At 38.1% G+C, this 26,861-nt stretch overlaps 3 protein-coding genes across 4 annotated transcripts; all 3 read left to right on the forward strand.

The window, feature by feature from the left end:
• The first annotated feature begins 4,686 nt into the window (after window positions 1-4,686).
• Window positions 4,687-10,254, forward strand: metrnlb (meteorin like, glial cell differentiation regulator b). Its single transcript, XM_031744384.2, has 5 exons — window positions 4,687-5,170; window positions 6,292-6,475; window positions 6,561-6,786; window positions 8,130-8,189; window positions 9,405-10,254. The coding sequence occupies exons 1-5, from the start codon at window positions 5,076-5,078 to the stop codon at window positions 9,719-9,721; spliced, it is 882 nt and encodes a 293-aa protein (XP_031600244.1). The 5' UTR covers window positions 4,687-5,075; the 3' UTR covers window positions 9,722-10,254.
• A 3,838-nt stretch (window positions 10,255-14,092) lies between these two features.
• LOC116323906 (polymeric immunoglobulin receptor-like) lies at window positions 14,093-19,902 on the forward strand. The gene is made up of 8 exons (XM_039613512.1): window positions 14,093-14,174; window positions 14,386-14,656; window positions 15,205-15,521; window positions 15,646-15,945; window positions 16,573-16,632; window positions 16,868-16,969; window positions 17,058-17,134; window positions 18,737-19,902. The coding sequence occupies exons 1-8, from the start codon at window positions 14,135-14,137 to the stop codon at window positions 18,899-18,901; spliced, it is 1,332 nt and encodes a 443-aa protein (XP_039469446.1). The 5' UTR covers window positions 14,093-14,134; the 3' UTR covers window positions 18,902-19,902.
• A 1,616-nt stretch (window positions 19,903-21,518) lies between these two features.
• On the forward strand, window positions 21,519-26,833 carry LOC120440578 (polymeric immunoglobulin receptor-like). Of its 2 annotated transcripts, none has more exons than XM_039613289.1 (6): window positions 21,519-21,577; window positions 21,694-22,020; window positions 22,289-22,609; window positions 25,144-25,239; window positions 25,334-25,401; window positions 26,040-26,833. In XM_039613289.1, the coding sequence occupies exons 1-6, from the start codon at window positions 21,541-21,543 to the stop codon at window positions 26,190-26,192; spliced, it is 1,002 nt and encodes a 333-aa protein (XP_039469223.1). In that variant the 5' UTR covers window positions 21,519-21,540; the 3' UTR covers window positions 26,193-26,833. The 2 variants fall into 2 exon arrangements, with proteins under 2 accessions (XP_039469223.1, XP_039469224.1); XM_039613290.1 differs by having other exon boundaries at window positions 25,334-25,396; window positions 26,040-26,212.
• The last annotated feature ends 28 nt before the right edge of the window (window positions 26,834-26,861 follow it).

Raw genomic sequence — 26,861 nt, forward strand, 5'->3', positions numbered from 1 at the left:
CCACTTAGCCACTAGCTTCTATCTACACCCCCTCTTCCCTCTCTCCTTTAAACTCAAAAACTTAAAGGAACAGTACAACCAAAATCAGATTTACCCATTTTCCGCCTCCACCCTGGAGTGTGTTTTATCCATCTAGATTGTTGTTTTGATGTGAGTTGCCCCGTTTTGAAAAACAGGCTGTTTAAATGTCTGTCTTTGATATAATAGAGCTAAATTAATGGAGCTAAATGGCACATTTTAGTGTGCTGGGCAGATTGTTTCCACACCAGTGACCTAGGTGATTAAAAAAATCCCATAACATTGAATGATTTTTTTGTAGGACTTATTTTCTTTCTACTGTCCATGTCCACCGAAAAAGGAGGGTGCAGCTAGCTAATATTACATCTCAGCTGAGTGTGGAACACCATTAATGCTTATGTCCTGCCGAGCTGTCGCCTACTTTTTGTCACAGGTCGATGCTTTGTTCTGCAGATCGATAAACTCAGCCGGTATAGTTTTTACAGTGCCATTTAGTTCTTTTATATTCAAGAGAGGGGTTAATACTTCTGTAGCTAATTTCTCCAAAACAGAGTGACTCACACCAAAGTAATGTAAAAAAAACCCAACAACAACAACAACAACGATTTGGAGGTGAATTTTCCCTTTAATCAACGAGGCCTTTTCCAGAGAGAGACTTTACATGTGATTTGGGGGTTTTTACATAAATGATTTGCTGTTTTGCTTAAGGTGGGGTATATTCGAAACATAACTTTTCTTTGCTTCCGAATGCAACCCGTCATTCAAAGTGTGTGCAGTCATAAAACTGTAATATTCTTTGGATGAATGAACACAAAATATTTGAGAACAAGCTGTTTAAGTAAGACCGCATCCTGTCTAAATAACGCACTGTCCTTTTTAGCCACTCTGCCCTCATGATGAAGCACTTGGTGGATGATCAGAGTGAGCTCTAATGGAGGATCTATGAAAGAGAGTAAACAGAGCTTTACTCAGTGTATACACTCTGGTGCTCTGCAGACATCAGACCTCATAATGCACACACACAAGCGGACCGAATGACCCTGACCCTGGAGCCTGCTTGCCCTCGCTGGTCAAATAAATCTACGCGTGTGTAGAAGAAATATACACACGCATTCTTACGCAGCTGCATGAGCTCTGGCAGTGCAGCTGATAAGAAAAAGAGATAAGTGAGTGGAGTGTTTGAATGAAGGGGGGTCACGGGTCAGAGACTGAGGGCTTTTTCATTCACCTGGAATGATACAGCATTCCTTTGTTTCAACATCTCCCTCCAGAAGAGGTTTTTGTGTCTGAAAAGGAGATGCACATGCATGCTGTATAAAATGCTGCACTATAAAGAGAAAGCATGCTTACTATTTGCAATAATTACCATCTGTTTTACCATTTGAAGTGTTATGCAATAGCAGTTTTTAATCAAATTAAAAGCAACTAACTGGGCGGTTCGATTTTTGATTGAATCTCTACGGAGCCACAAAACATCTTTGAACCTTATGATGAAGGCAAAGCAGCCTGTTTAACTATAAATACTTTAGTTCTGGATTTTCATTATTACAGTGTCATGTTTTGTTGCAATTATAGGCCTAAAATAACAAAAACTGATACCTCTGTTAATTTTATCACCAAGTAGACTGGTCCTTTTCTACGATTATTGAGCACCCACAGCACTTAATACAACATGCTTTATTCACCAATGCACCTTTTTTTTCTATGTCTAAATCCTCTTTAACTCGAATGAACACTTCGGAGAGCAGCGTGGGATTGAGTATCTTGCCCACTGATAGTTTGGCATGCAGACTGGAGCAGTCACGGATAAAACCACCATCCTTCTGATCATTAAACACCATTGCTGTACCTCCTGAGCTACAACCACCAGCAAAACAACTACTGTGAAGTGGAAGAAAAAGTATCTATTTGCATGTACTTGCCTACTTTGAAATAGTAACTACAAAGCTGGTTGGGCTGGTCTGATTGGCCACACACAAGCCCTTCCTTATGAAGTTTGCACGTTCTCTCTGTAGGTGTGTGGGGTTACATCAGGTACTCCAGCTTCCTCCCAGAGTCAAAAGACATGTTGGGTTAACTGATCATTCTAAATTGGCCACTGATGTGAGGTATATGAAATGTATAAGTGTACAGAGTAAACCCCTTAACAAATGTATGGTCAAATGATCAACAAGGCCAGAAAATTGCTAGACATTACAAGTCCCTAAAGCTAATAGCTGAAATTTAATTTTTCGTCTGACATGTACCATGAAGCTCTCAGCATCATTAGCAATGAAATAAAAAATCAGGCCACAAACTGATTTCCCTCATGATGTCTTTGGGATATGAAATCTATAGTCATGCAGTCTTGGACATGACTATCCAGAAATGGATAATCTTGTGCAAGACTATGCATTTCTGTGTATACATCCACAGTAGCTACTGCCATTAAGACACTGCAAAATTAAGAGGATCGGGCACCAGGTGATAGGTGTAAACTAAGACAATTATATACAGTTGCTGAAGCATTTTTTTGAAATTCTAGAATTTCAGTGTATACGCTACACATTTTTACAATTAGAAAATGAAGAGAATCATTTACACACTCCTGTTGAATGTAAGCATTCAGAGTACCCCAGGTTACTGGCTGGTAATTAAACATTTACATTGCACTGAATGACTCTAGAAAGAAGAAAATTGTGTTTGTAGAAACTGTGTTTATTTATTTTTGATCTGTTGTAGTGATGACAATTCTGCTCAACATATAAACAGTATAAGAAAACGAATCATTACAGTCTAAAGTGAAGTAGATGCTCAGCCCAAAAACATATTACTCACTTTCACTGTCTTCCTTTGTAAGGAAGCATGAACTGGTGTTTCATTGGCGTGTGCTCAGTGTTCCTTCCTTTTATTCAACAACTACTGTCAAGCTGCCACACTCAGCTAGCTCGTACGTAAATTAGGATTTCTTAATAACAAAAATAAACCAAAAAAGACAGAGAGAAAGGAAGTAAAGGCCACAAAGGTTGTAATGGGAGATAGAGCAATTGTGTGTTTGGCTCAGTGAGGAAGAAAAGTGTAGACAGACGTGGCGTTCCTCCTGTCAGTCTGCTTGAGAAGAGCCAGGTGACTGCAGGGGAGAAGGTCAGAGGTTCTGCTGTTCTGTAAATACTTCACATGGTGCAGGAGCATCTGAGGTCAAACAGCACATCAGCAAGAGTCCTCTGTGGTGGTGACAGGATTAAACTCAAGAGTCCCTGTGTAGGCAGTGTCTACCCCTATGTCAAACCTAAGGGGAGATGCATTTTAAGGATAAGCACTTGTTTTCTGATTCATTACCAACGATAACTATATTGTACTACTTTGTATAAGCCCTTTCTGAGAGTGTTTATTCACGCAGTTGTTCACAAATCAATTCAAATACGAGTTCCAAAATCATAATATATAAGAAAAATATTTGTGAAGGCTTATAAGCAAACATCATGCATATATAAATCCCCAAATACATTACCATGGTTACCTAAATCATTAAAGATCCCAACATTACCCTGGGAATCCCAACATAGAAATAACAGTAAACACTGCATCGAGACAGTGGCACATGGAAATTATAGTATGAACCTCTTTTATATATACGCTTATTCTAAATTTGTGGTTTTCATAATGTCCAAATTATTTTTTTCACAGCCTGGTATTCCAAAATATTCATATTACACGGGGGGGGGGGTATTCTTTACTGTAATTTTTATTTTATTTAATGCCAGAAATCCAAGGAAATGCATTTTTATTTATCAGTTTCACAGGGAGGCATTATGGAATGCGTGTGGGGGGGAGGTAGGGGGGGGCAGAGGAGTTGTTGCAGCATTTCTCGAAATGCGTCAGATTGCTCTGGCTGTCCGGGGGAATGTGACGAGTCAGTAACATGCTTGCCTTCTGACTGTTTTCTCACGGGAAAAACACCAAAGAGACAAACAGACGCTTAGAGCACGTATGTGACTTTTTTTCATGTCATTTTTTTCTACAGGTTTGTATTTAGACTGAGGAAACCAAGCAGCAGGACTGTAATAGCAGCGGCGCAGGGACATTAGCCGCAGCTACTGCAAAAAGTGTTACAAAGAATAAAGTCACTCGTCCTTGAATCGGGTTAAACGTCCTAAAACATGACAATAGAGGAAAAGCGCTAAAAGGCAAAGCATTGACTATTTCACATGTTTTAGGGGGAACGTTTGAGGGAGCTGCAAAACTCAGGCTGCTGTTCCAGACCTGCATGCTGATCTAATTTTCACGCTGATAATATGATCCATGTGTTTATAAAGCCGGCATGCACACAAACACTCACATAAGCAGTTTGAATAGGGGAAGCGTAAGGGACCTGTTGGACTTAAAGGAAGAGCAAAGGTGCTTACCATGGTAGAAAAAAATATATAAATATATATATATATATAGGCACATTAAACTTGTGTTTGCATATATATGAAAACACATGCAAACACAAGTTTAATGTCCCTCATATTCAACTTTTAATTCTGCCTAATAAATGTCAGTGTCTGCTGTGTTTTTATCTTTCACTGCTTCCGTGTCATACAAACTAACACGAGTGCTCATTCCCAGTTAGTGGGTTCAGTTTTGTGTGTAGCTGGCCAGTATGTTCAGTGTTCCGCTTGGAGCTCTGTCTCATACACATATCTTTCCGGTGTATCTGTGGGAGTGGTTTGGAGTCAGCGCTCGCGTGTCACTCAAGCGGAGTCAGCTGCTGGCACGCGCCCCCGTTGCCGTGAAGCGGTGCTCACAGAGCGAAAGTTTTTTTTTTTGGTTTTTTTTCAATAGGCTCTGTTGTCTTGCTGTGGGCGCACTACTCCTTTTACAGACTTCTTGTCCTGATGCTTTCCAACCTCAGTCGCAACTTTTACCTCGGTTGATCCAGCAATGTAGCCCGCAGGCTTGCAGAGGAGTATTTTTGTGAAATATTTTAACTGGATACTTTTGTTTCGGGGGCTACAGAGCGCGCAGCTGGTTGGGCTTGTCTGGTGTTGTGTGGTTGTGCGGGATCCGGTGACCGCTGGGGCAGACAGGCCACCATGCTCCGGCCGTGGGCTGCGCACTGGGTCGCAGCTGTGCTGCTGTGTCGGGCGGTGGCACAGTACTCCAGCGATCAGTGTAGCTGGCGAGGAAGGTGAGGATGGAGACGAACAAAGGATTTGTGGTCTTATCAGTTCAGGAGCAGATAGCTTTTCATTTGTGAATGTCAGGCTGATAATCTTGAAGCATTGCACCGTTTTAAGTGATGGCACGGACAACACATGGTTCATTCATATAGGCATAGATTATTAAGATTTTGTTAAAACAATCTTGTGACTTAATGTACTGTTTACTTACCCCGTGTTTTTTCACAAGTGATGAAAGAAAGAAAATTCAACCGTGTGTTAAAAGGATAGGTGTTTCTTTGAGCCAGTTCTGTTGTTACGCATGGTTTCGGCGTTAGATGAGTGGTTACATGTTTTAGTAAGATTTAACTTTATGTTCAAGAGGAGCCCTCATGGCTCAGAGTAAAATAAGTGAAAGAAATGTCAGTGAAAACTGGAGATGTTTTGGAAGTGCTTGTGGTTATTGCTGAGAAATGTAATGACGTCACATTTCATTATTAATCCTTAATTCATTTACCGGATTTTCTTTTTTTCTTTTCTTTTTTTTTCCAGCTCAGTCAATACTCTCGAAAAGGAAAGTGTCAATATCAATATGGCAAACAGATCATAAGAGTGATTTTCGTTGGTTTATTTTGACAGTGTTCCTCTCTATAGTTTCTCTAAAAATGCTTCCTTTAAGATTTTATGTATGCATGATCACAGGAATGTCTCTAATCTAGGTCCTATCTTAAGTAAATACAGCCACATGGCGCCTTTGATCACTCCTCCAAGTCCCCAAGTCATAAAAAATGAAAGCCTGTTCTTTACACTCTGTGTTGTAAAGTTTATCCGCCTTAAACTTCTAACAACTTAATTAGTCCCTGATGCTGAGGTGGCTTATCAGCACAAGAGACAAGTGAGAGATTTGCTGGCAGACAGCTGCAGGAGTTCTCCTCATCGGCGTCTTAATCCCTTCTATATGTTTCTTTAACTTTGTTTGTCCAGCATGTTACAGAAGTTTCTACATCCACAAAAATGTTGTCTAGGTTCTGTAGCCTAGGAGTACAATCTCTTTATTACTGGTTAAAGGTTGATTTGATGATGTAGTACTATTATAGTCCTTTTATGCAGCTATATGTGATGAAAAAAATCATCGTCTTTTTCTCTACAGCGGTTTGAGCCATGAGTCCCATCGCAGAGATGTGGAGCAGGTCTACCTTCGCTGCTCTCAGGGATCTCTGGAGTGGCTCTACCCCACAGGGGCCATCATTGTCAACCTGAGACCAAACATAGAGCCTTCACCAGGTCATATGTCAGGTCTCCATGTGTGCATTAAACCTCAAGTTTACTCCCAGGTAGAGTATGAGACCAACGATGAGAAACAGGCCTTAGTGTATAATCAGGAGTTCTGAATGTGTCTTCTTGGCCCACCTTGTTCAGGGTTCTCATGTGTACCTGGAGCAAGCAGGGGATCTGAGGCTGCTCCTGGCAGAAAAGGACCAGGCTCAGGGAACAGTGCATTGTTTCAGCCTGGCAGAGGGGGTACTATTTGTGGAGGCAATCCCACAGGCAGACATCAGCCGGAGGATCACAGCTTTCCAGTATGAGCTGGTGTACAGTCAGGGGCCAGCGACACACATGTACCCATACCTGCAACCTGGTTTAGGTAACAGCCTGCATTTTTTCGTTTTCATTATTTTGTGTTAAGCTCTTGTGTGACTGGTGAAATTCATTTTCTGGTAACTCGATGTAATACTGAGTAATTTCCTCTTGATGCATGCTACTTTTTTTTAGCTCTCGGTATTCAGTACTCAGTCCCAGTATTCAGTGTTACTGTTCATAACACTCATTAAAGATCAAATACTGAAACGTATTTCTCTATTTGCTCAAATATCAAGCTATACAATCCAGAATATTTTAGATTGATTTCACATAATATTAAAAATGAATTGACTCAAAATTATGTTGTAAGCAGGGACTATATAAAGAACAGTTTATTAATGATGCAATAATAACCTGATGTGTCAACATGAATTCTGGTAAGCTCAGAATCCATGTTGAGCAATCTTGTGAGAAATGATATCTAAAATGTAAATAATGAGCAGACAGTGGTGACAATTTCCTGAATGCAATGTCCTAATTTCAAATGATACTTAAACACTGAAAAAGGTCAAATATTCATTGTATTATGTAAACTCAAATAAATTCGAAGTGATTGCAGCTCAATTTTTGCACAGTTTTGGAAACTGTCCACAACCTTTTGGTAATTTGCTAAAATGCTACTTATAGCTGGCAGTTTAGTAACGTGAACTGAGGCTGACAGACCAGAGTTGGATAAACAAAAAGGTTTGGTAAGCATGAGGCCTCATTACTGTTTCACCCTTGTTTCTTCATCTCACCTTGAAGTAGCCCCTTTTCTGACACCCCACCCCCCTCACACACTTCCTCACTCCCACTCTTCCCCGTATCAGCCAGACATATAAAAACAAGCAAGCCAATCGAAAGGTCTCACTAGGGTCAAGCACAAGGGTCAGTCAATCGTCTCCCAGCTGTCAATCAAGAGCAGATTGTTGCCACCCCCATTAGAACAGGAAAATTTGAGTAGCCCACCCATATGAGGGAAGTGGTGTTGAGAGGAACTGTGGTGGGTGGAGAGTCGCACTGGACTATCTTTATGAGAGCGAAGAAAGCCTTCCCAGTGAAACTTCCTGTCTGAGTGTGTGTGTCGGTGTGCCTTGGTGTTTTATAGCTGTTTTTATAGCTGGCAGGGTCAAGGGGTAATTCTCCAGCTATATCTCTTCCCTCACCTGCTGTATTCATTCACATGCTCTCTATACCTCTTTTGATGTCTGATGTGTAAGAAAAACCCACCAAGACTTAGAGCGTGAAATAGATTAATGGTAAACTAGATTAGATAAATATACACAAACTAAGGAAAAATGTTTTTTTTTTATAGTAGCTCTTTAATAAAGTTTTTTTTCCCCTTTTTTGTCATGTTCTCAATTTCAGTTGCCTGCAAGCCTTGTTCAGATGAAGAGGTCCTTATGGCTGTGTGTACGAGTGACTTTGGTAAATATCCACATGCTTACACATTAAAGGAATGATTTCACATTTTGTAAAATATACTATGCTTATTACCATTAAAAGGTTTGGAATTTAAGCCTTGCATTAGATTATGGGCAGCACGGTGGCACGGTGGTTAGCACGGTTGCCGCACAGCAAGAAGGTCCTGAGTTCAATTCCAACATCAGGCCGGGGTCTTTCTGTGTGGAGTTTGCATGTTCTCCCCGTGTTTGCGTGGGTTCCCTCCGGGTACTCTGGCTTCCTTCCACTGTCCAAAGACATGCAGCTTGTGGGGATAGGTTAATTGGATAATCCAAATTACCACTAGGTGTGAATGTGAGTGTAATGGTTGTCTGTCTCTGTGTGTTGGCCCTGCGACAGACTGGCGACCTGTCCAGGGTGTACCCCACTTTTCGCCCTATGACAGCTGGGATAGGCTCCAGCGCCCCCCGTGACCCTGACAAGGATAAGCGGAAGCGAATGGATGGATGGATAGATAGTGCAGTGTTCTTATATTAAATTTTCTAGTACTGTCTTTAAATGACTCCATAGCTGTAGCATAAAACTATCTATCTATCTATCTATTTATACATATAGATATATATATATATATATATATATATATATATATGATGTGTATATATATATACAGATAGATAGATAGATAGATAGATAGATAGATAGATAGATAGATATGTATATATATATAAAACCAACACTGCAAGCTGATCTGTACTTTCCCAGAAATATAACCACATGCAGCCCAGACTGCGACAACTGTGATTAGTTTCCTAATCACATTAATTTGCTGCGTAAACAAATCATATCAATTAGCACAAATGTACTCACACATTAAGCAAAAAGTAATGGGATATAATTGTATCTGATCACAGTGCTAATTAATGCATTAGCCTGTTCTGCTAAGCAGGCTTGAGGAATTTTCTTGCTTTTATAAATCTGACAATCATGTATAGATTTAGTCTAAATGTTCTCTTCATTCTTCTTCTTTTCATTTGAACATTTAGATATAGTTTACAAAGTCAACAGAAAGACTCAGACTTGCACAGTAATATAACTCTGATATTAGCAGTACACCCGGGTAGGGAGGTTATGACAGCAGTTTTTGTTTTTTTTTAAAAAGCTTTCATTGCTTTCTGAAGTTTATTTAATTTTAACCTGTTGATTTAATTTTCTTTTATTAAACCTGTTCCTTCTCTGTAGCTGGCAGTGGTGTCTTCCAAGGCGTCGCACCAGGTACTAACAAGCACTCCCTGGCGACAGTGACTCTGAGACGACTGTTTCGCCAAAAGAGCGGGGTGTTTTCTTGGGGTGGAGCCAGAGGACGGAGTTGGAGTGGTCGTATCAATGTTCCTGCACAGTGCAGTGTGCGTCCTGGAGGGGATGAATATCTTTTGACTGGGTCTGTCCATTTTGGAGAAGCCTGGCTTGGCTGTGCACCACGCTACAAAGACTTTCTAAAGCTGTACATCCAAGCACAAAATGCAGGAACAAACCCATGTCAAGTAGACACAAACTGAGAGATCTGTTCTCAGCTATGATTTTAAACAAGGAGTGCTTCAGTCAGTGAAGAAAACGCGCAAAGGTTACAGTTTGGAAGATGGGTCAATACGGGACTGGAAGGAATCTGACTTACAGATTTATTGTTTTCGTTACAGGCTACGTCTTCAGAATCTTATCAGTTTTATGACATTTTAATAGCCAATGTGCTACTTAAACCGAAATGTCCCTTTGGCTTTAATTTGCTACTGCATATGTAAATATGATTGTAAATCTGTGCATGAGTGACTGTGAGTGAAAGAAGGAACGAGAGGCTTAAATTTAAACTTGTGCCTAACTGGTTAACATTTTTATTCTCTTGATGATACTGCTCATTCTTGAAATGAAAGTTTGCTTTGTAAAAAGCTTTCTGTAAAATTTAGGAGTCTTCTGACAGAAGTGTATAGTACGCAGCTCTGTGAGTCTTTGTGTGTGTGTGCTGCTAATGAGTTCAAAGGGACTGTACATATTTACAGAAAATAAAGATATGTGTCGTTATCTCACCAAAAAGGTACACACTTGGCGTGTTTTTCAGGTTGTGAATGTGTTAGTATGACCTCTATCTAGGGCCCTGCTTTACAATTTATTAACAAATCTGTCACTATTTGTCAGATACTGCACGGCACAAAGGGGCTTAGTGTGGTTGGCATGCAGATAATTGAAAACAACTGACAAGTGAAGTTTGTAGTAGGAACAGAAAGTGAAGGACCAAAAGTTACCAGGCTTTCTGTCCACCCACATGGATGCAAACAAAGACTTATTATCCACCTAACTAACCAAAAGAAAAAACTATTATGAGTGCTCAGTGACCATTAGCTGGCAGGAGAGCAGCAGTGCGTCAGTGCTGGCGTTGCTGCCCCTGTGGAGCTTTGATGAGCCACTGTTCTGTTTGGCATCTGCTTTCCCTGCACATGTATATGTGTGTGTGTGTGTGTGTGTGTGTGTGTGTTCACTACTGAGTGAGAGAAGTGGAAGCAATTATATTTTCCACCATAATAATCCGGGTAACTCAGATACTAATGTGCTAATGTTTTTCTCTCAAATTTTCAAGTTTAAACTACACAAAACCTCTACAGTGTACAGTCCTAAAGGTACAGGATATTCATTGTATACTTAATGTAGGAGTAGTTTTGAATTGTAGACTAATGGCAGGGAAAGCATGTCTGCCAAAATAAAAATGGACTGCCAGATGGATTGATGGCTAAAACTACTAGGACTTGATGGGCGGAGAGCTGAAAGACGAGGCGGATGTGTGAATGACCTTAGAGGCGTGTATGTGCACCTTTCCTGCTGCCTGCTGTCAACAGTCTGTGTGTGTGTGTGTGTGTCAGTTTGTGTGTGTGATGTTTTTGCTTTTTCCTCAGGAAGACCAAGAATGGATGGAATGTTCCCCTTTCACACACACACGTTTGTTTAACTATTGTTGTGAGGACACTTGTTAAAATAATGATTCCCCAGGCCCTTACCTCAGCTCATCACAACAGAATGCCTAAACATATTTCTAACCTTTATTATAAAACTGCGTGTGCACCTTCAAACATCTCTTTGAAGATGTGTCTTAAATTGATTACAGGCCAAAATGTCCTCAGTCTGAAATTTTCAGTCAGCTCATAAAAATGGTTAGCCAAGCAAACAAATACCTCAGTCTGCAGAGACAATCAATGTGTCTTGTAACACAACACTAAATAAACCATTCTTTATTCTTTTGGTTAACCTTTTCCAAACTGGAATAGAAAAAAAACATAAGGTTGGATTCTACTTTTATTTTTTAAATTGCGATGGTGCCTGCGATGGTTTCTTTTTCTTTATTAGTGTCTTTTAAGCCTATATGCTGGGCATATTGCTTAATGCATGACACAATAATAGAATTAATTCATCCTCATTATCTTGGCCATAATACTGACATACTATATACTGAGTGCTTTTTTGTTTTGTTTTTTGTTTGTGTTACTTCTATTGTGATATTGCTGTACAAAAGAAATCAACAAAGCATTTAAACCTGTTGCTGAGCACTTCCAAAAACACTTCAGCTACTTAATACTGCAGTTTTAGAAAGTTAGATGACTCACAAGAGCTACATGAAATAAAGAATGTTCAACACAGAAGGCTGAGATAATCTGACCTTTGATGGTGTGTACAGATAGAAAACAAACCCAGTTTTAAGGACTGGATTATTCAGGTTTAATGGAAAACGAGTGTGGGTTAAAACTTATACAGTGTGACCTTTACATATTCCAGTCTTTATGCATGTGTTCAACAACTGCTGAGAAACTATAAGAAAAGCACGAACAGAACTGGACTTCTTTATTGATCAACAACTAAACACAAGGACACAAGGTTAAAGTTGCCATCGATGGCTTGCTTAAAATGCAGCTAATATGCAATGTGTGCAGTAAGTGCTATTTGTCATAAGTGAGGATGGATCTGACTGAAAAACTATGAGGAACTGAATACTAATATCATTTTTAAAATAATGGGATACTTTCATAAGATGTTGTACATTCCATCTGGAAAGTACTCACAGCGTTTCCCTTGTTCCACATTCTGTCATGTTACAGCAAAATAATTTTACCTCCAAAATTGCAACAACAGTCAACTCAAGGCACTTTATAGTGTAAGGTAAAGACAAGTTATTTCATTATTATTTATTACTGGGTAGGGTGTCCCAACTTTTTCCTCTGTACGAATGCTATTTTTTTCATCTTTTTGTTTAATCTATAAAACAAGGTTAATTTCTGTTATTTACTTGCAGTTAACATATAGAGACATATAGAGAGGCAACAACACATACCATTAAAGCTAAAGATAGAGCCCATAGACCTGAGAGGGTCAGTACAGTGTAGAACATGTTAACATACTAAGGTTCTGTGTGTGTTACATAGGTGTGCTTGTCTTGGGTTGTAGTCTGAGAAGACCACAACACACGCGCCCTGCACACTGCCAACATGCACAGAAACCCAACCCACAATAGCAAACACCCAATACCACCTGACAACCCATCTTGGCAACGGTCCAGCTTGCCTTGGCATCCTCGCTAATTCGGGACACACTTATCCTTCTGCATGGGGGTCTTAATGCTAACCTTTAACTGTGAGAGTGTGTGAGATATGGAAACAGTTTGTGCTGCAGTATGCAAGGGGCACAGCTGAGCGGTCAGCTGGAGTCCAGGGAATGGCTGAGCTCAGGGAAAATACACATGCATGCTTCCACCCACATACTGTATACTACCAGTGGTATTTTATAATGCACTGGTCAGGGTGGGGTCAGTGCTTTTCACATGGTGGCACAATATTTTAGGTTGTAAGTATGTCTGGTTTCTGAAGAAGAAGGCTGTTTGTGTGTATGTGGTGTTTGTGTGTGTGTGTGTGTGTGTGTGTGTGTGTGTGTGTGTGTGTGTGTGTGTGTGTGTGTGTGTGTGTGTGTGGTGGGGGCATATAGGGGTGTGATGGGGTATGTTTATAACACTCTTGAGTCTTTAGAGACTGATGCACTTAATCTTTAAATATAGAATGGAAAAAACAACTTTAGTAGTAAACAGAAGTAGATGCAGCGTGCCATTTCCTGAAATTCTTTTTTTGTGTTTCTGTGACTGTGTTCCACAGTGATCTTGACGAAAATATTGAGAAAAGGATGATCTAATGATTAACTTCTAACTATTACTATTATTAACTATTAACATTTTGACTGATATTTGTTAAAAGAAAGACAAAAAAGAAATGAAGAAGGAAAGAAGGAATACTTTTGGAAAAAGAACTGTTTTTGATTAATATCAGTTAAAAATGACTTTTTATCATCTAATTATCAAGATGTTTGAGAATGATAATAAATAATAAATAAATATTCTTATACCATAAGGTTAGAGTGTTCATGATGATGATCCAAATTGATTTGCACTGGAAATCACAAAAATGAAAAACTATTCAAAGCCTTGTAAACAAATCCTGCAAACAATATAAATCCAGAGCTATTTTAACACAATGTAAAATTATTAATCAGTGTTAATCAGGGAATATTAATCAGTCATGGTCCTGCTGTACATGAACCTTCTCATTATGATATTAGGTTGTAGTGCCCCTCAGTGGCAGGAAAATAAAGTGCTATTCTAAATGTTAAATTTGCCAGCTGTCTGTTTTAGTTTAAAGGAACAATGTTCCTGCAATTCATCAGATAGAACTAATTTTTTAGTATCAGTCTAATCACTTTGAATTACATTAAAGAATGTCGAAAAATTCCTATATTTAAAAAAATGCAAATGAGCACGAGTTGAAAAACATTTGGATCTCAATGCAGAAGTGAAAGCTTCAGTACTGCCAATGACACGTAGTAGCTCAAACTGTGGGTGTCACATTTTCAGTACGTTTCCTGTCAGGTTTCTGTTTCTACGAAACAAAGCAATGATGTGGATCCTTCACAACCTGCTGTTCACCATCTGCAGTAAGTTCTCTAAATAGCTACAAAATTAAACAGATGAAGAGTACAAATTTAAGATTTAGATTTAGATTTAAATGCATTAAATCTTTTTGCTTTTGTAGTTAAGGTCAGAAAAACAGCTTTCATTAGGCTCAGGAATGTTATACATGAATCTTGCTCTGACAAAATAAACAATTATATGTATTTTTTTTAATATATTTTCATGATTTTACAGTTGCTCTGAGGTGTGTGATCAGTGCTGTGGGGGTGATCCATGTGACTGGATATGTGGGGAGAGAGGTTAACGTTTCCTGCTCCTATGATGAGGGTTACGAGTCTTATGAGAAGTATCTGTGTAAGAACAACTGTGGTAACAGTGATGTTCTTATTACAACATCAAATCCAGTGAAAAACAAATACAGGATCCATGATGACAAAACAGCACGAATCTTCACAACAACCATCTCTGATCTTCATTCTGTGGATGCTGGGAAATACTGGTGTGGGTGACCAGAACTGGAACAGATATCTACACTGAAGTCAAGCTTAAATTAGTACAAGGTAAATAATCACTCGACTAATTTTAGTCTGTCTGTCTGTCTGTCTGTGTCTAATCTAATGTATCAGGACCTAACGCTTTTAATCAACAAATAATACATTAACATGTATTAACACATGTTAATACATGTTAACATAATATATTAATGATACATTAACATTAAAATGATTTTAAATGTTATTAATCAAATATATATATAAATATAATATAATTTTATATTATATTTATATTATATATTATTTATATATTTTTATATGTCACCACATGATGGTGAAAAAAAAGAGAGCAGCCTTGATCATTTATTTCCACTGAAAATTATTGTGGTAATCTCAACCATGTGGGCGGTGAACTCTCAATAGAGATCAATGCCTATCTGAAAGCACAAATGCATGTGAAGCAAGAAAAACCCCACAAGAACCTGAATATAAAAATGTCATGCTGCTCTTCTGCGACTCTAACATGTCATTTGACACTGTTTATATTTTTGACAGACAGCTGCTGTGACACTGTGACCAAAGTTCAAAGTTATGAGGGATACTCTGAGTCTGTCAGTTGTACGTATGAGTCTCAGTACCAGAACAACCTGAAGTACATCTGCAGAGGAAACCAGCCCTCCACATGTCTGCAGCAGGCACTAATCACCTCTGACACCAAACAAAATGGGCGATTCAAACTTGATGATGACAAAGTGTTAGGAAAATTCACAGTGAACATTAACAGCTTGGTCAAAAGTGATTCAGGGTCATACCTCTGTGGTGTCCAAAGAAACTCTGACCTGGATGTTTTCTCTGCTGTTGAGCTGAAAGTCAAAGGTGAGAGGTCATAGTACTATCACTTTACAGCTGAAAGACAGCTTACTGTACAGTTTTCAGCAAAACACCTTTTAGGAAAGCTGAATAGTTTGTGATTTCTCAATTTTCTCTTTCCATGTGACAGAGTGGTGCTGTGTCAAGTCAACTCAAATAAATGGTACTGTAGGACATCCACTAACTTTGCAGTGTCCTTATCCTCCACAACATCGGGATAACAGGAAGTTTCTCTGTAAGGGAGACCACCGCAACAAATGCACAGACATGGTGACGAGTCAAAGTAGATTCGTAATAGAAGATAATGCATCTTCCAGCTCTTTCTCAGTGATGATCACAAAGATGCAAGCAGATGATGCTGGGACATACTGGTGTAGGTCAGACTCTCAGTGGAGCCCTGGAAACTACACCAAGATTCAGCTTTCAGTTGGTGAGACGAATACTTGTGTACATGAAAATAAAATGGTTAGAGCTGTAAGTTACACATTTTTCTCAGACTATTGTGTCAGTGTGTCATGTCAACGTGTCATTTGTAGCGTGATGACTGAGTACACAGGTGTAAAACTAGCACTACTGAAAACCTCATTTACCACTGCTTACTTACACTTTTTGGTGGCTTCAATATAGACACAGCCTCTTCCAGCCTCGCAGGAGTATTTCTGATTCTGTACTTAGTTCTCCGAGCTAAAAGCTAAAACATGTTAAAGGAAAGAATCATACAACAATGAACTAATTATTATTATTCTAACTAATTATTCTATTCTCTCATGAAATATTACCGAAAATGAAATATATATATACATACAGATAGATAGATAGATAGATAGATAGATAGATAGATAGATAGATGATTCAATTCATTCAGTTTTCAAATGAGAAAACAGGCACCTATAACAGGTATATAACAGGGTGTTTTACTGTATAAATTAATTAAAGTCTAATTTCAGCTCAGTGAATACTTTCAGAATGACTTAACTGACTGTTAGAGTTCTACTCCCTCCTGGGGGTTAACCTTTATTTTTAAAAAAATTTGCTAAGCATCTTGTTTCTCCAACAGTCTTTCAGCAGCACACCGGCAATGGATCTTCAACAGTGAAAACACCAGCACAAATTTCAGGTAAACTTATGAAGGGTACAGTATATACAGTATGCATCTTTTAGTCTATAGTGCTGTTGATCAGTGTTGTGAGATCAAATATTTTACCTCTCCATAAGCTATGGATACTCATGGCGAAACAGAGAGTGTGTGCGCCCGTAGCCAACAGTAAATATCAATAAAAAGAAACATTATCACAAAGGGTAATGTTTGAGGATGTTTGTTTACTGTTTCTGTTTTGGTTTCTGTTTTTCAGATGCAGGACAATATGTGGTTTACACTGTGCCCGCTGTGCTGCTGGTACTTATATGTGTCCTTGTGCTTATAGTTTATAAGTGCAAACATCAGAAAGCAAAAGGTATATTTTGGATTCATAGACGTGCACAAATGTACTGAAATGTACATGCAAAAAGAGCATAACCATGTTTTATGCTGTGTGTTTTCAGGTAACAAAGCGCTCATGAACAGAAATACATCAAAGACAGGAGGTTTACAGGAAGTAATGGGTGCAGCAGAAAATGGCGTAAGACAACAACAGACAACAAGTCTCACTATACCACAACTAACTGATTTTATTCTTAGCTGTGTTCAATACAGTACTTTGCAAAAGAATTTTTTTAAAGTTCTCCTGGCTTTCTGAAACGTCATTCAAAGTTTTTCTTTGGACATTGGTTCACACTCTCATTTTTGTTTGTTTTTTTGCAATAAAAATAAAAGTAATGTTCGTATCTCCACTTCTCCAAAGCTGTACAGCCCTACCATATCCTCCTCCTGCATATGAACTGAAATCAGCTGATTGTAGCACGAGTGAGCAGAAAGAGCAAAGCATGTTTGTTTTGATGGGTTTTATTCTATCAACCTGGAGCACATATAACTGAAGAACCTTTGTAACGCAAGTAACAACATAATTGTAACTGTAGGGGAATTACAAGGCGTCCCACATCATAAACATTTCATCATTTATGAGTTTTTATTATTTAAAAGAGCAGAATTATGGCAAAGTGACGTTTGACACCAGATGAAAGCACTGCTACTGCTATGCACAGCATCATAGAGCCTATAGCACGGCTTTAGTCTTGTCATGTGACAGTGTTGGCGTTTAGTAAAGGTCACCAAAATTGCAATTCAGATTCTTTTAAGCAATTTCACTTGGAGAACAAGAGGTTTGGAGGCATTGATAACTATGCCTTATAACCTTTACTGTTCTGAGCATGATATCACTGAGAGCCCCTGAGAAAGATTCTACAAAACAAGTGTTTGAACTTAAGGATGAACATAAGCATTAATTTAGGATTTGATCAAAAAATTAAACTTAAATGTCTGTGTGACCACAAAAAAACGTTTTTACATTTAACTCAAGAATTCACACACTAATTATATCAGTGTTCAACACTAATATAGGATCAAATGATTAAGTAATCACATTTAAAATCACCATAATTGCAACAGGTGTGACAGTGATTTGATGACACAAAACTTGATGCTCATCTTGAAATTGTGGGGATTTTATAGGATTAAAACTGATTTGAATTAGTCATCACAACAACTAGCATGGTTTAAGGAAGATATAATCAGTTAAAATTTTAAAACATAAGAGAAAAAAGAGAAGTAATCCCTTGTCTGGTTTTGCAGTTCTACAGTGTGAAATTAACCACTGACTAAAGAAATTTATAGTAGTGGATTGTCTCATTGAGGTATTTGGGGGTAGCACGAAATGTTTTTGATGACAGACACTGGTCCACAGGCTACACTTGAGAGAGCTGCAGCTTTATACTTTCTATGATGTTGAGCTGAGAACTTGTGAGAACAGTTTTAGACTTTTTAACTTCTTTTCACACTAAAACTTAGATAAACTATGGAATTTATCTGCAGCAATATTTGAAGTATTATTTAATTTAAATTGTTGTCCAAATATAAAGTATTTTATACGTATCTCTTATTATAACTCTTCATATTGTGAGTCTGGGTAGATGTGGTTGAACTCATTGGTGGTGAAATTAGATAATAAGACAATCTTAGTTTGAAAGTGGTGCTATTGTCAGAAAAAAATATTTTTTTAAAAAATATTTGCTTTATAAAATGTTTCCATAACACCATCATGTGTTTTCCATTGGTCTCTGAATAGATTTATGGAAACGATGAAGTTGTGAGGTATTCAGAGAAGCAGACCTCCAAGACTGCCTGTAACGACTATCATGATGCAGGTGAAGATGAACCAGACTATGAAAACGTCACACAATCTGAAGAAATCTACTGTAATGAAGATTGTCATAAAGCCAATAGAAGATGAGATTAATTACATCTGTGCATACATTCAAAAACAGATTCAAAGTGTTTTATTCACCAGGGCTTGCACTTAATAAATGTTCCTTTGTTTTCTTTTCTTTTGCTATTTTCACTGCCTTAGCACACTAAACCTGTTCAGGTTAAGGTATTGCTTGCTGCTGACAGCATGATGTGGACTGTTTTTTCTGAAACTGTGAGAAACCAGCCAAAAACTAAATGTAATCATTGCATTTTTCATTTTATGATACTTTTATTCTATTGGTTGCAATTGAAGATTTCTGACACAAGCAGTAACTGGATTCAATTTTACAGACAAAAGTAAACAGTATTCATCAACATGTGTCACGTAACCATCTAATATCTGCACAAATGTGGCAGGTTTCCCCCACGGAGTGCTTCTATTAACCGACGCATATTTTTGGTAATGCTTGGTTTAATTTTGGTAGTACATCCACTGTACTGAGTAAGATAACCGCAGTATTGTATTGCTTAAATTTATAATGATGTATTTATATTATTGTTGTCTTGTTTTTCATATTTTTCTATGTAGGAAACTTTTTTCTAACTTCTAGAGAGTTTGGTGCCACTTGAATGAAACCCTCAATTTTAATTTTCTTCTGAGGAGATAAAAAAAAAACTTCCTTCAAAAAGTCTCATTTTCATTGTCACTGGTTAGTGTGTCACAGTGACGCTGTGGTTACACCACCAGTAATTTTACTGCAGTATTTTACAAGAGTGCAGATTGCATCACTTGTTAATGGGTATAAAGATTGGATTCAGGTATGTTTGTTGCAAAACTTTAGTTCTAACTTTTGGTTTTATTGTAATTTTTAAAAAATAAATGCTATATTTAACATTATAAGTCACTTTTACTTTTCACTTATGATGTGGCACCAAAACATTGGTTATAGGCATAAAGGGAACAATTTTGATGGTATTTGAAATGATTAGATTTCCTTTTCCTGGGGGACCATTTTGGACTTTCCAGACAGACAGAAATAAAGGCGACAGAAAAACATGACTGTTGTTCCTCTTTTGTGATGAATCTTTCCATGAAAATTAGAAGTGACTGTAGTGGTAAGCATATTGCAAAGGAAACTTTTAAATATAAAAATAACAGCACACTTCTCACGCTAGATCTGGATGTGTCATGAAGTTGCTTAAAGAGAAAATCAGCTAAAAGTTTTCTATGAACAAATCTGTTGTGATTTGTGCTCATTGCATCAAAACAGAAGGTAAATATAATTCCAAAGCACAATATGACAAGGGAACAAGGAACAATTAAGAACATGTTGGCATACTTGCTATATTAGTATTATCTGACAGAACTAGTTAGCTGCTTTACCAAATATATGGGGAGTTTTTAGAACTGTGACTGTAGAAATTCTTGGTTTACTGAACAAATTTAACTAAAAAAAGTTTTGATAATTATTCTAATAATTGATTAGACCAAATTTTCAAGGACCCAGCTTTTTAACCTCCTAAGACCTGAACTCTTTCATGGCATGCATTTTAATTTCTCTTTGCTGTTTGGGCTGATTGGGACCTGATGAAAGTAAAAACAAAGAAGTACCTGATTTTTGGGGGGATTTTTGTTTCTGAGAAAAATGAAATCCACATATGAGGTCATTTGTTTTAAATTTCGATAGAAGAGTGGTAGTATAATCTCCTCGTAAGTGGATATCAGGCCCTTGTAGAGGTAAATTTGTATTTTGGTCTAGACACCCAAAACGTGATGTCCGCATATGTGGACGCCAGGTTCCAGGAGGTTAAATGGGCAAATTCAGCAGTTTTAGTTTTCTGGTTTGGCTACTGGTTGGACAAAGCAGCGTTGTGGTGGTGTTAGTTTAGTTAGTTTTTTAACCCTTGTATGGTGTTCGGGTCTGTGAGACCCATGCCATTTAGAGGCTGTTGCCCCTTTAGGCAGTATATACCATCAAAACCTGCAAAATATGGTATAAGGATATGTACACTTGATTAGAACTGATTTTATTTTTTTTAATAACATTTTATTGACAAAAAACGAGAAGCACATTAATTCATAAATGTGATTGAACAAAGGTAAAAGGAAAAAATTAACCATGTTTGCTGTTCACATGGCTCGTAATTGGGATAAAGTAAACATCTGTTGAGTAATTTAACATAAAATTGTTTGATAGTGTTAATTGGAAAGCCAAAACTCGGGTCCACCAGACCCATGAACACTGGCTGAGTAACAAAAATACGAACACCATACAAGGGTTAAGACTGTTGCTTCTGAACCATTAAAATAATTAACAGAGAATAAAATGCATGTTTGTTGTACTTCTTTTATGTGAATGCATCATTAATAATAAGACATAAAACTCAAAGGGCTGGTTTATCGAGTGATTTTAGTTTCAGTTCTTTAAGCACAGTTTCCCAAATACACTTAAATACTTACAGTTAACAATTTCAGTGTAAAATCTAACTTTAACAGTGTTTTTTGTGTGAAGTCTGTGAATATTTCTTTCAACACCAGGAGGCATACGTCAGTTACAAATCCTAAAATGCTTTTAGAAGATGTCCAGTCACCTCTGTACTGATAGTCTAGCTCCACCCTGGCTTCCCCGTTGTGTGTGAGTCATTCCTGTCAAGTTTCTGTTTTGATTAACCAAAGCAAAGATGTGGATCCTTCAAAACCTGCTGTTCACCCTTTGTAGTAAGTAGTTTAAATAGCTACAGAAGAATAACAAATCTGTTATTGGGAATGTTATTATACATGATTTTTGACATGACAAAACAAACAATTATTACATTTTTATACTGTCTTTACAGTTGCTCTGAGATATGTGACCAGTGCAGTAGGGGTGATCCATGTGACTGGATATGTGGGGAGTGAGGTTAACGTTTCCTGCTCCTATGATGAGGGTTACGAGCCTTATGAGAAGTATCTGTGTAAGAACGACTGTGGAAACAGTGATGTTCTTATTAAAACATCGGAATCAAGGAAAAACAAATATGGTATCCATGATGACAGAACAGCACGAATCTTCACAACAACCATCTCTGATCTTCATTCTGTGGATGCTGGGAAATACTGGTGTGGAGTGAGCAGAATTGGAAAAGATATCTACACTGAAGTTGAGCTGAAATTAATGCCAGGTAAATAAATTCTTATCAAAATTTATTGTGTAATGAAGTAAAATAATTAAGATGATGTTAAAGATAATCAAGTTTGTGTTTCCAGTGATTACAAGGGGACATAAAATTAAAATATAATGTGTAAAGGATTATTTCCTTTATCTTTTTGACAGACAGCTGCTGTGACACTGATTAAAATGACACAAACTCTGGGTCTCAGGCAATCTTGTTGCAGCAAGCTATTCTGTGGCTGCACCACATTTTCTGATTCCGTTTATATTTTTGACAGACAGCTGCTGTGACAATATGACCAAGCTTGAAAGCTATGAGGGATACTCTGAGTCTATCAGTTGTCCATACGAGATTCAGTACCAGAACAATTTGAAGTACATCTGCAGAGGAAATCAGCCCTCCACATGTCGTCGGCAGGCACTAATCACCTCTCATAGCAGACAACATGGGCGATTCAGACTTGATGATGACAAAGTGTCAGGAAAATTCACAGTGACCATTAACAATTTGGTCAAAACTGATTCAGGATCATACCTCTGTGGTGTCCAAAGAAACTCTGAGCTGGATGTTTTCTCTGCTGTTGAGCTGGAAGTCAAAGGTGAGAGGTCATAGTTATATGTCATTAATTCAGCCAAAATAAAACACTGTTAAAGTTGAATGTGATTCTTAATTAGTTGGTGGAAAGTACACCAAGATTCAGCTGTCAGTAGTGAAGTTGAACAGCCGTGTATAAGACAGCAAAATTAATATTTTTGTTTGCACCCCACTTGTTAACCATGGACTGCAGCTTTTAATTCAGTTGTCTGATGTGATGAAATAGTACAGTAGCCAACTGGTTTCACACTAAATGCAAGAGATCTGCCAAAACTGGAACTGCTGAGAATACTGCTTACTGAAGTAGACATATCACTTCCCACAATATTGCATACGTGTTGACAGGGCCTCTTCTAGACTCTCAGTGATTATATTTTTGTCACCGATTATAAAGTAGTTTTTGACTTTCTTTCATATAAAACTGATGATGAAAGTACTATTGACCTGCAAGTTCTTTAACAGCTTTTTATATCTATCTATCCACCCACCCATCTATATCTCTATCTTTATATAAGCATAAATAAGCATATCTTGCTTTATCCACCACAGCCCCTAACACAGTTTTTAATAGTGTATTTAGTGCTAAAAGCTAACCCCAGGTGTTTATATAGGGGGTTATCATTTATACAATAGAAGACAAAAAAGATATGTACTACCTTTTTATGCTTTCTATGTTATGTATTAAATTTGATTTTTTTCTCTTTATGCCAGTGAAATACTTTGAAATTTACATAGGCTATATGAGGCTTTATGAGTAACAGAAAGAGTGAGTGTCGGAGCCACAATCCACAATGAAACACAGAGCATCCGGGAAATCCTGAGATGAGCTGCTCCAAGAATGTCTCAGGAAGCTGAATACAGATGATGATGAGCCACAGAAGGAGGAACTGTCATGGATGACCAAACCGCATGGGATGCACCATCAACAGATAGAGGAAGTGGCTGACATCAAGACATCCTACCAAAAAGTCTGGCTTAAAGGACAACACAAGAGACTCTGAACAAGGAGCAGAAGACCACAACTAAGATAAATCAGAATCCCACCAGAGCGCAACATCAGGAAGAAGGAGGACAAGATAACTGTGAAGTACCAGGGGCTGAAGGAGCAAGCAGACCAGTGAAAGGAGGTAAAATCCAAAGTGATCCAGTGGTAATTGTACAACAGCTTCAAGTACAGCTTAATAGTGGTTGTAGTAAGCAAGTCTCAGTTTCATCTGTGAAAGGAAGACTTCGAGCTACAGTTTTGACAGGATGAGTTGCAGCAAGAAAGCCATTGCTAAGAATAAGACAAAGAGGCTTGTCTGGGCCATGAAACACCGCCATTGGACTACTGAATATTGGAAGAAGGTATTATGGACTGAGGAATCTAAATTAGAACTCTTTGGTTCATCACGCAGGATTTTTGTATCCCATCGAGTAGGCGAAAGGATGGTTCCACAGTGTGAGAGGCACCCTGAACCAAAACTGCTACCACAGCATTCGGCAGCACCATGCGATACCCTCTGGTAGGAAGTTGGTCAGTGGTTGATCCTACAACAAGATAATGACCCAAAACATAAGTCCACGCTTTGGCAGAATTACCTCAGGAAAATAGAACAAGATGGTAAGCTTGAAAACATGAAGTGGCCAGCACAGTCTCCAGACTTAAACCCCATTAAGCTGATTTGGGATGAACTGGACGGAAGAGTGAAAGCAAAGACACCTACAAGTGCCACACATTTATGGGAACTTCTGCAACAGATATGAGAAAACCTTTCTGAAGAATATTTAATTTCTGTTCTAGAAAGAACGCCACAGGTGTGTTGAGCTGTTATATCTGCCAAAGGTGCTACTTTGCTGGGTCAAAATTTTAGAATACATTTTGGTCTATTAATTGATTCCATGATTTCTTTTTTCACTTCAGTTACTTATTTGTACAATGCTTTCATTTCAGAGTGCAGTCAGACATTAAACTGAATAAATGTTTTATAAAAAAAATGGAAAAATTGGGGTGTTCTAAAATTCTAAAAGTGAGCCGTAGTGTATGTATAACATTTGTAATTTTTTTCAGATGTTTTGGATGGGTTTGGAGCAGAGATAAGTGACTAGTTTGATCAAATATGTGAATGAATCCGTCCCAACTTAAGAATTTCTGTGATTATCTCTTTTTCAGACCATTCTCTATAAACCCTGGAGGTAGTGTTTTCTGACTGACCCCTCAGGCTCCAACAGTCATAAAATGTTCAACTGAGCACTGAGTTTCTGACATGTGATTGGCTTATTAGATTTATGTCTTCATGAGCAGTTGAACAAGTGTCCCTTACAAAGAGGCTGACAAGTGCATATTGGTCTGTTAATGTGGTTATCTTTAGGTGATGTGTACAGTTTCATGGTTACAATGTGGGTAATTCCCCTGGGATTAAACACAAGTAAAGCCAATATGCTCGTAAGTGTCAAAACAGCTGTGTAAGTGTGCACCTGTGATCAACAGTTATGCTGAAATGCCAATAACTGAAATGAAACTTTCTATTCTGTTCTTAATTGGTTTCTGTTTTTCAGAAGCGGTGCACTACGCAGCTTACGCTGTTGTCCCTGTGGTTTTACTAATATGTGTCCTAGTTATTATTTATAAGTACAAATGTTACAACGTGAGAGGTATGGTATAGTTTATATTTACACACATATTCAGACTCTACACTCAAATGTGCATGCAAAAAGAGCTGAAAAATTTCTTAAACTGTATTTTCAGCAACTGAAGCTGTCATGAGCAGAAATACACCCAAAGCAGAGGATGTGATAGATGCAGACAAAGGTGGAGTAAGTCCAAAGCCTATATGTGTATAGTACACACACACACACACACACACACACACACACACACACACACACACACACACACACACACACACACACACACACACACACACACACACACACACGATTATTGATATTAAACTGAGACATTGACCAGCTAACTGGTTATCAGTCTGCTTTGGTTTGGATTTAAACTTGTTATTTCAGGGACGCCTGTGGACAGAAGGAGTTTTTAAAACTAAAAATGATTTAGTGATCAAAAGAAACATTACAGAGTGGTGTAGACTACTGTGATATTTAGAACAGAAAAGTGAAAATTTAAGAGAAGAGCTCAATCAGCCTGTTTTATGCTTCTTTAGCATAATGTGACATTAACTGCAAATTAATGGATTTTATAGTGCAATGATGTGTGGGAGTCATCCAGTTTTAGAACTTGTAGCTACTTTAAATCAGCTTCTGTGGTTCAGTCAAAATCTGTCTTTGGTAAAACATCTGCATTTAAAACATTTTTATTATATTTCTTGTAATAAAAGTAGTCACTACATATATTATATGAGCCTATGTATACTCATATACAGCAACCAGGGTCTCTGCAGCTTGTGTGGTTCTCTAGTCTCTAACTATCTTTGTTGATTCTTTAGATTTATGGAAATCAAGAATTTGTGGTGACTTTCAAACAGCAAAGCGCCTTGAACAACTTTGATGATCCAGGTGGAGATGAACCAGATTACGAAAACTTTACAACTGAAGAATTCTACTGCAATGAAAATTACCATAAAGCTAACAGAAGATAAGTATGTACTGTGGGTCTCAATTGTATGCAGATCCTGTTTGATTCATCCTTAACATGAGGTGCTCAAAAAATGTACCTCTGTTGTTCAACACTGTCACTGTCTTGTGATCAATACTTCATTACTATCATGAAAAACACCCTGTGAATATTTATAGATTAAATTCATAAATGTAAAAATATTTCTTTCACTGATGGACATCATGTCACGGTCCTGGGGTCGGTGACCCAATGTTTCTGAGTTTTGTACCTTTTTCGTTTGGATTTCCTCATGGTTTGTCACTGTAGTGTGTTTTTCTCACTGTGTCTAGCTCCCTAGCCTTTTAGTATTTCCTGAGTCCAGTCCAGTGTTTCCTGTTTTACTTTGATAGTCCCTGTCCTGTGTGTAGTGTGTCTAATTTTGCTCCCCCTTGTCTCATCAGCCTGATTTGACCCAGCCTGTTTCTCTGTGTCAGTGTCGCATCGTTAATGTCTGCTCACCCTCATTCCCCACTGTGTTTTCCATCTGCCAGTTTAGTTTAGTCACGTTACCAGTTTTGCTAGTTTTCTGTTTTGTTCTCTGTCCAGCAATAAAGCTGAGTTGTTCAAGTTCATTTTTCCCTCAGCGAGTCCAGCTCTTGGGTCCACCACTCCTGCCTGCCTGCACACAGCCATGACACATCAAGTCTTTTGC

The sequence above is a fragment of the Oreochromis aureus genome, linkage group 6, assembly GCF_013358895.1.
Source record: "Oreochromis aureus strain Israel breed Guangdong linkage group 6, ZZ_aureus, whole genome shotgun sequence".
Taxonomy (NCBI): Eukaryota; Metazoa; Chordata; class Actinopteri; order Cichliformes; family Cichlidae; genus Oreochromis; species Oreochromis aureus.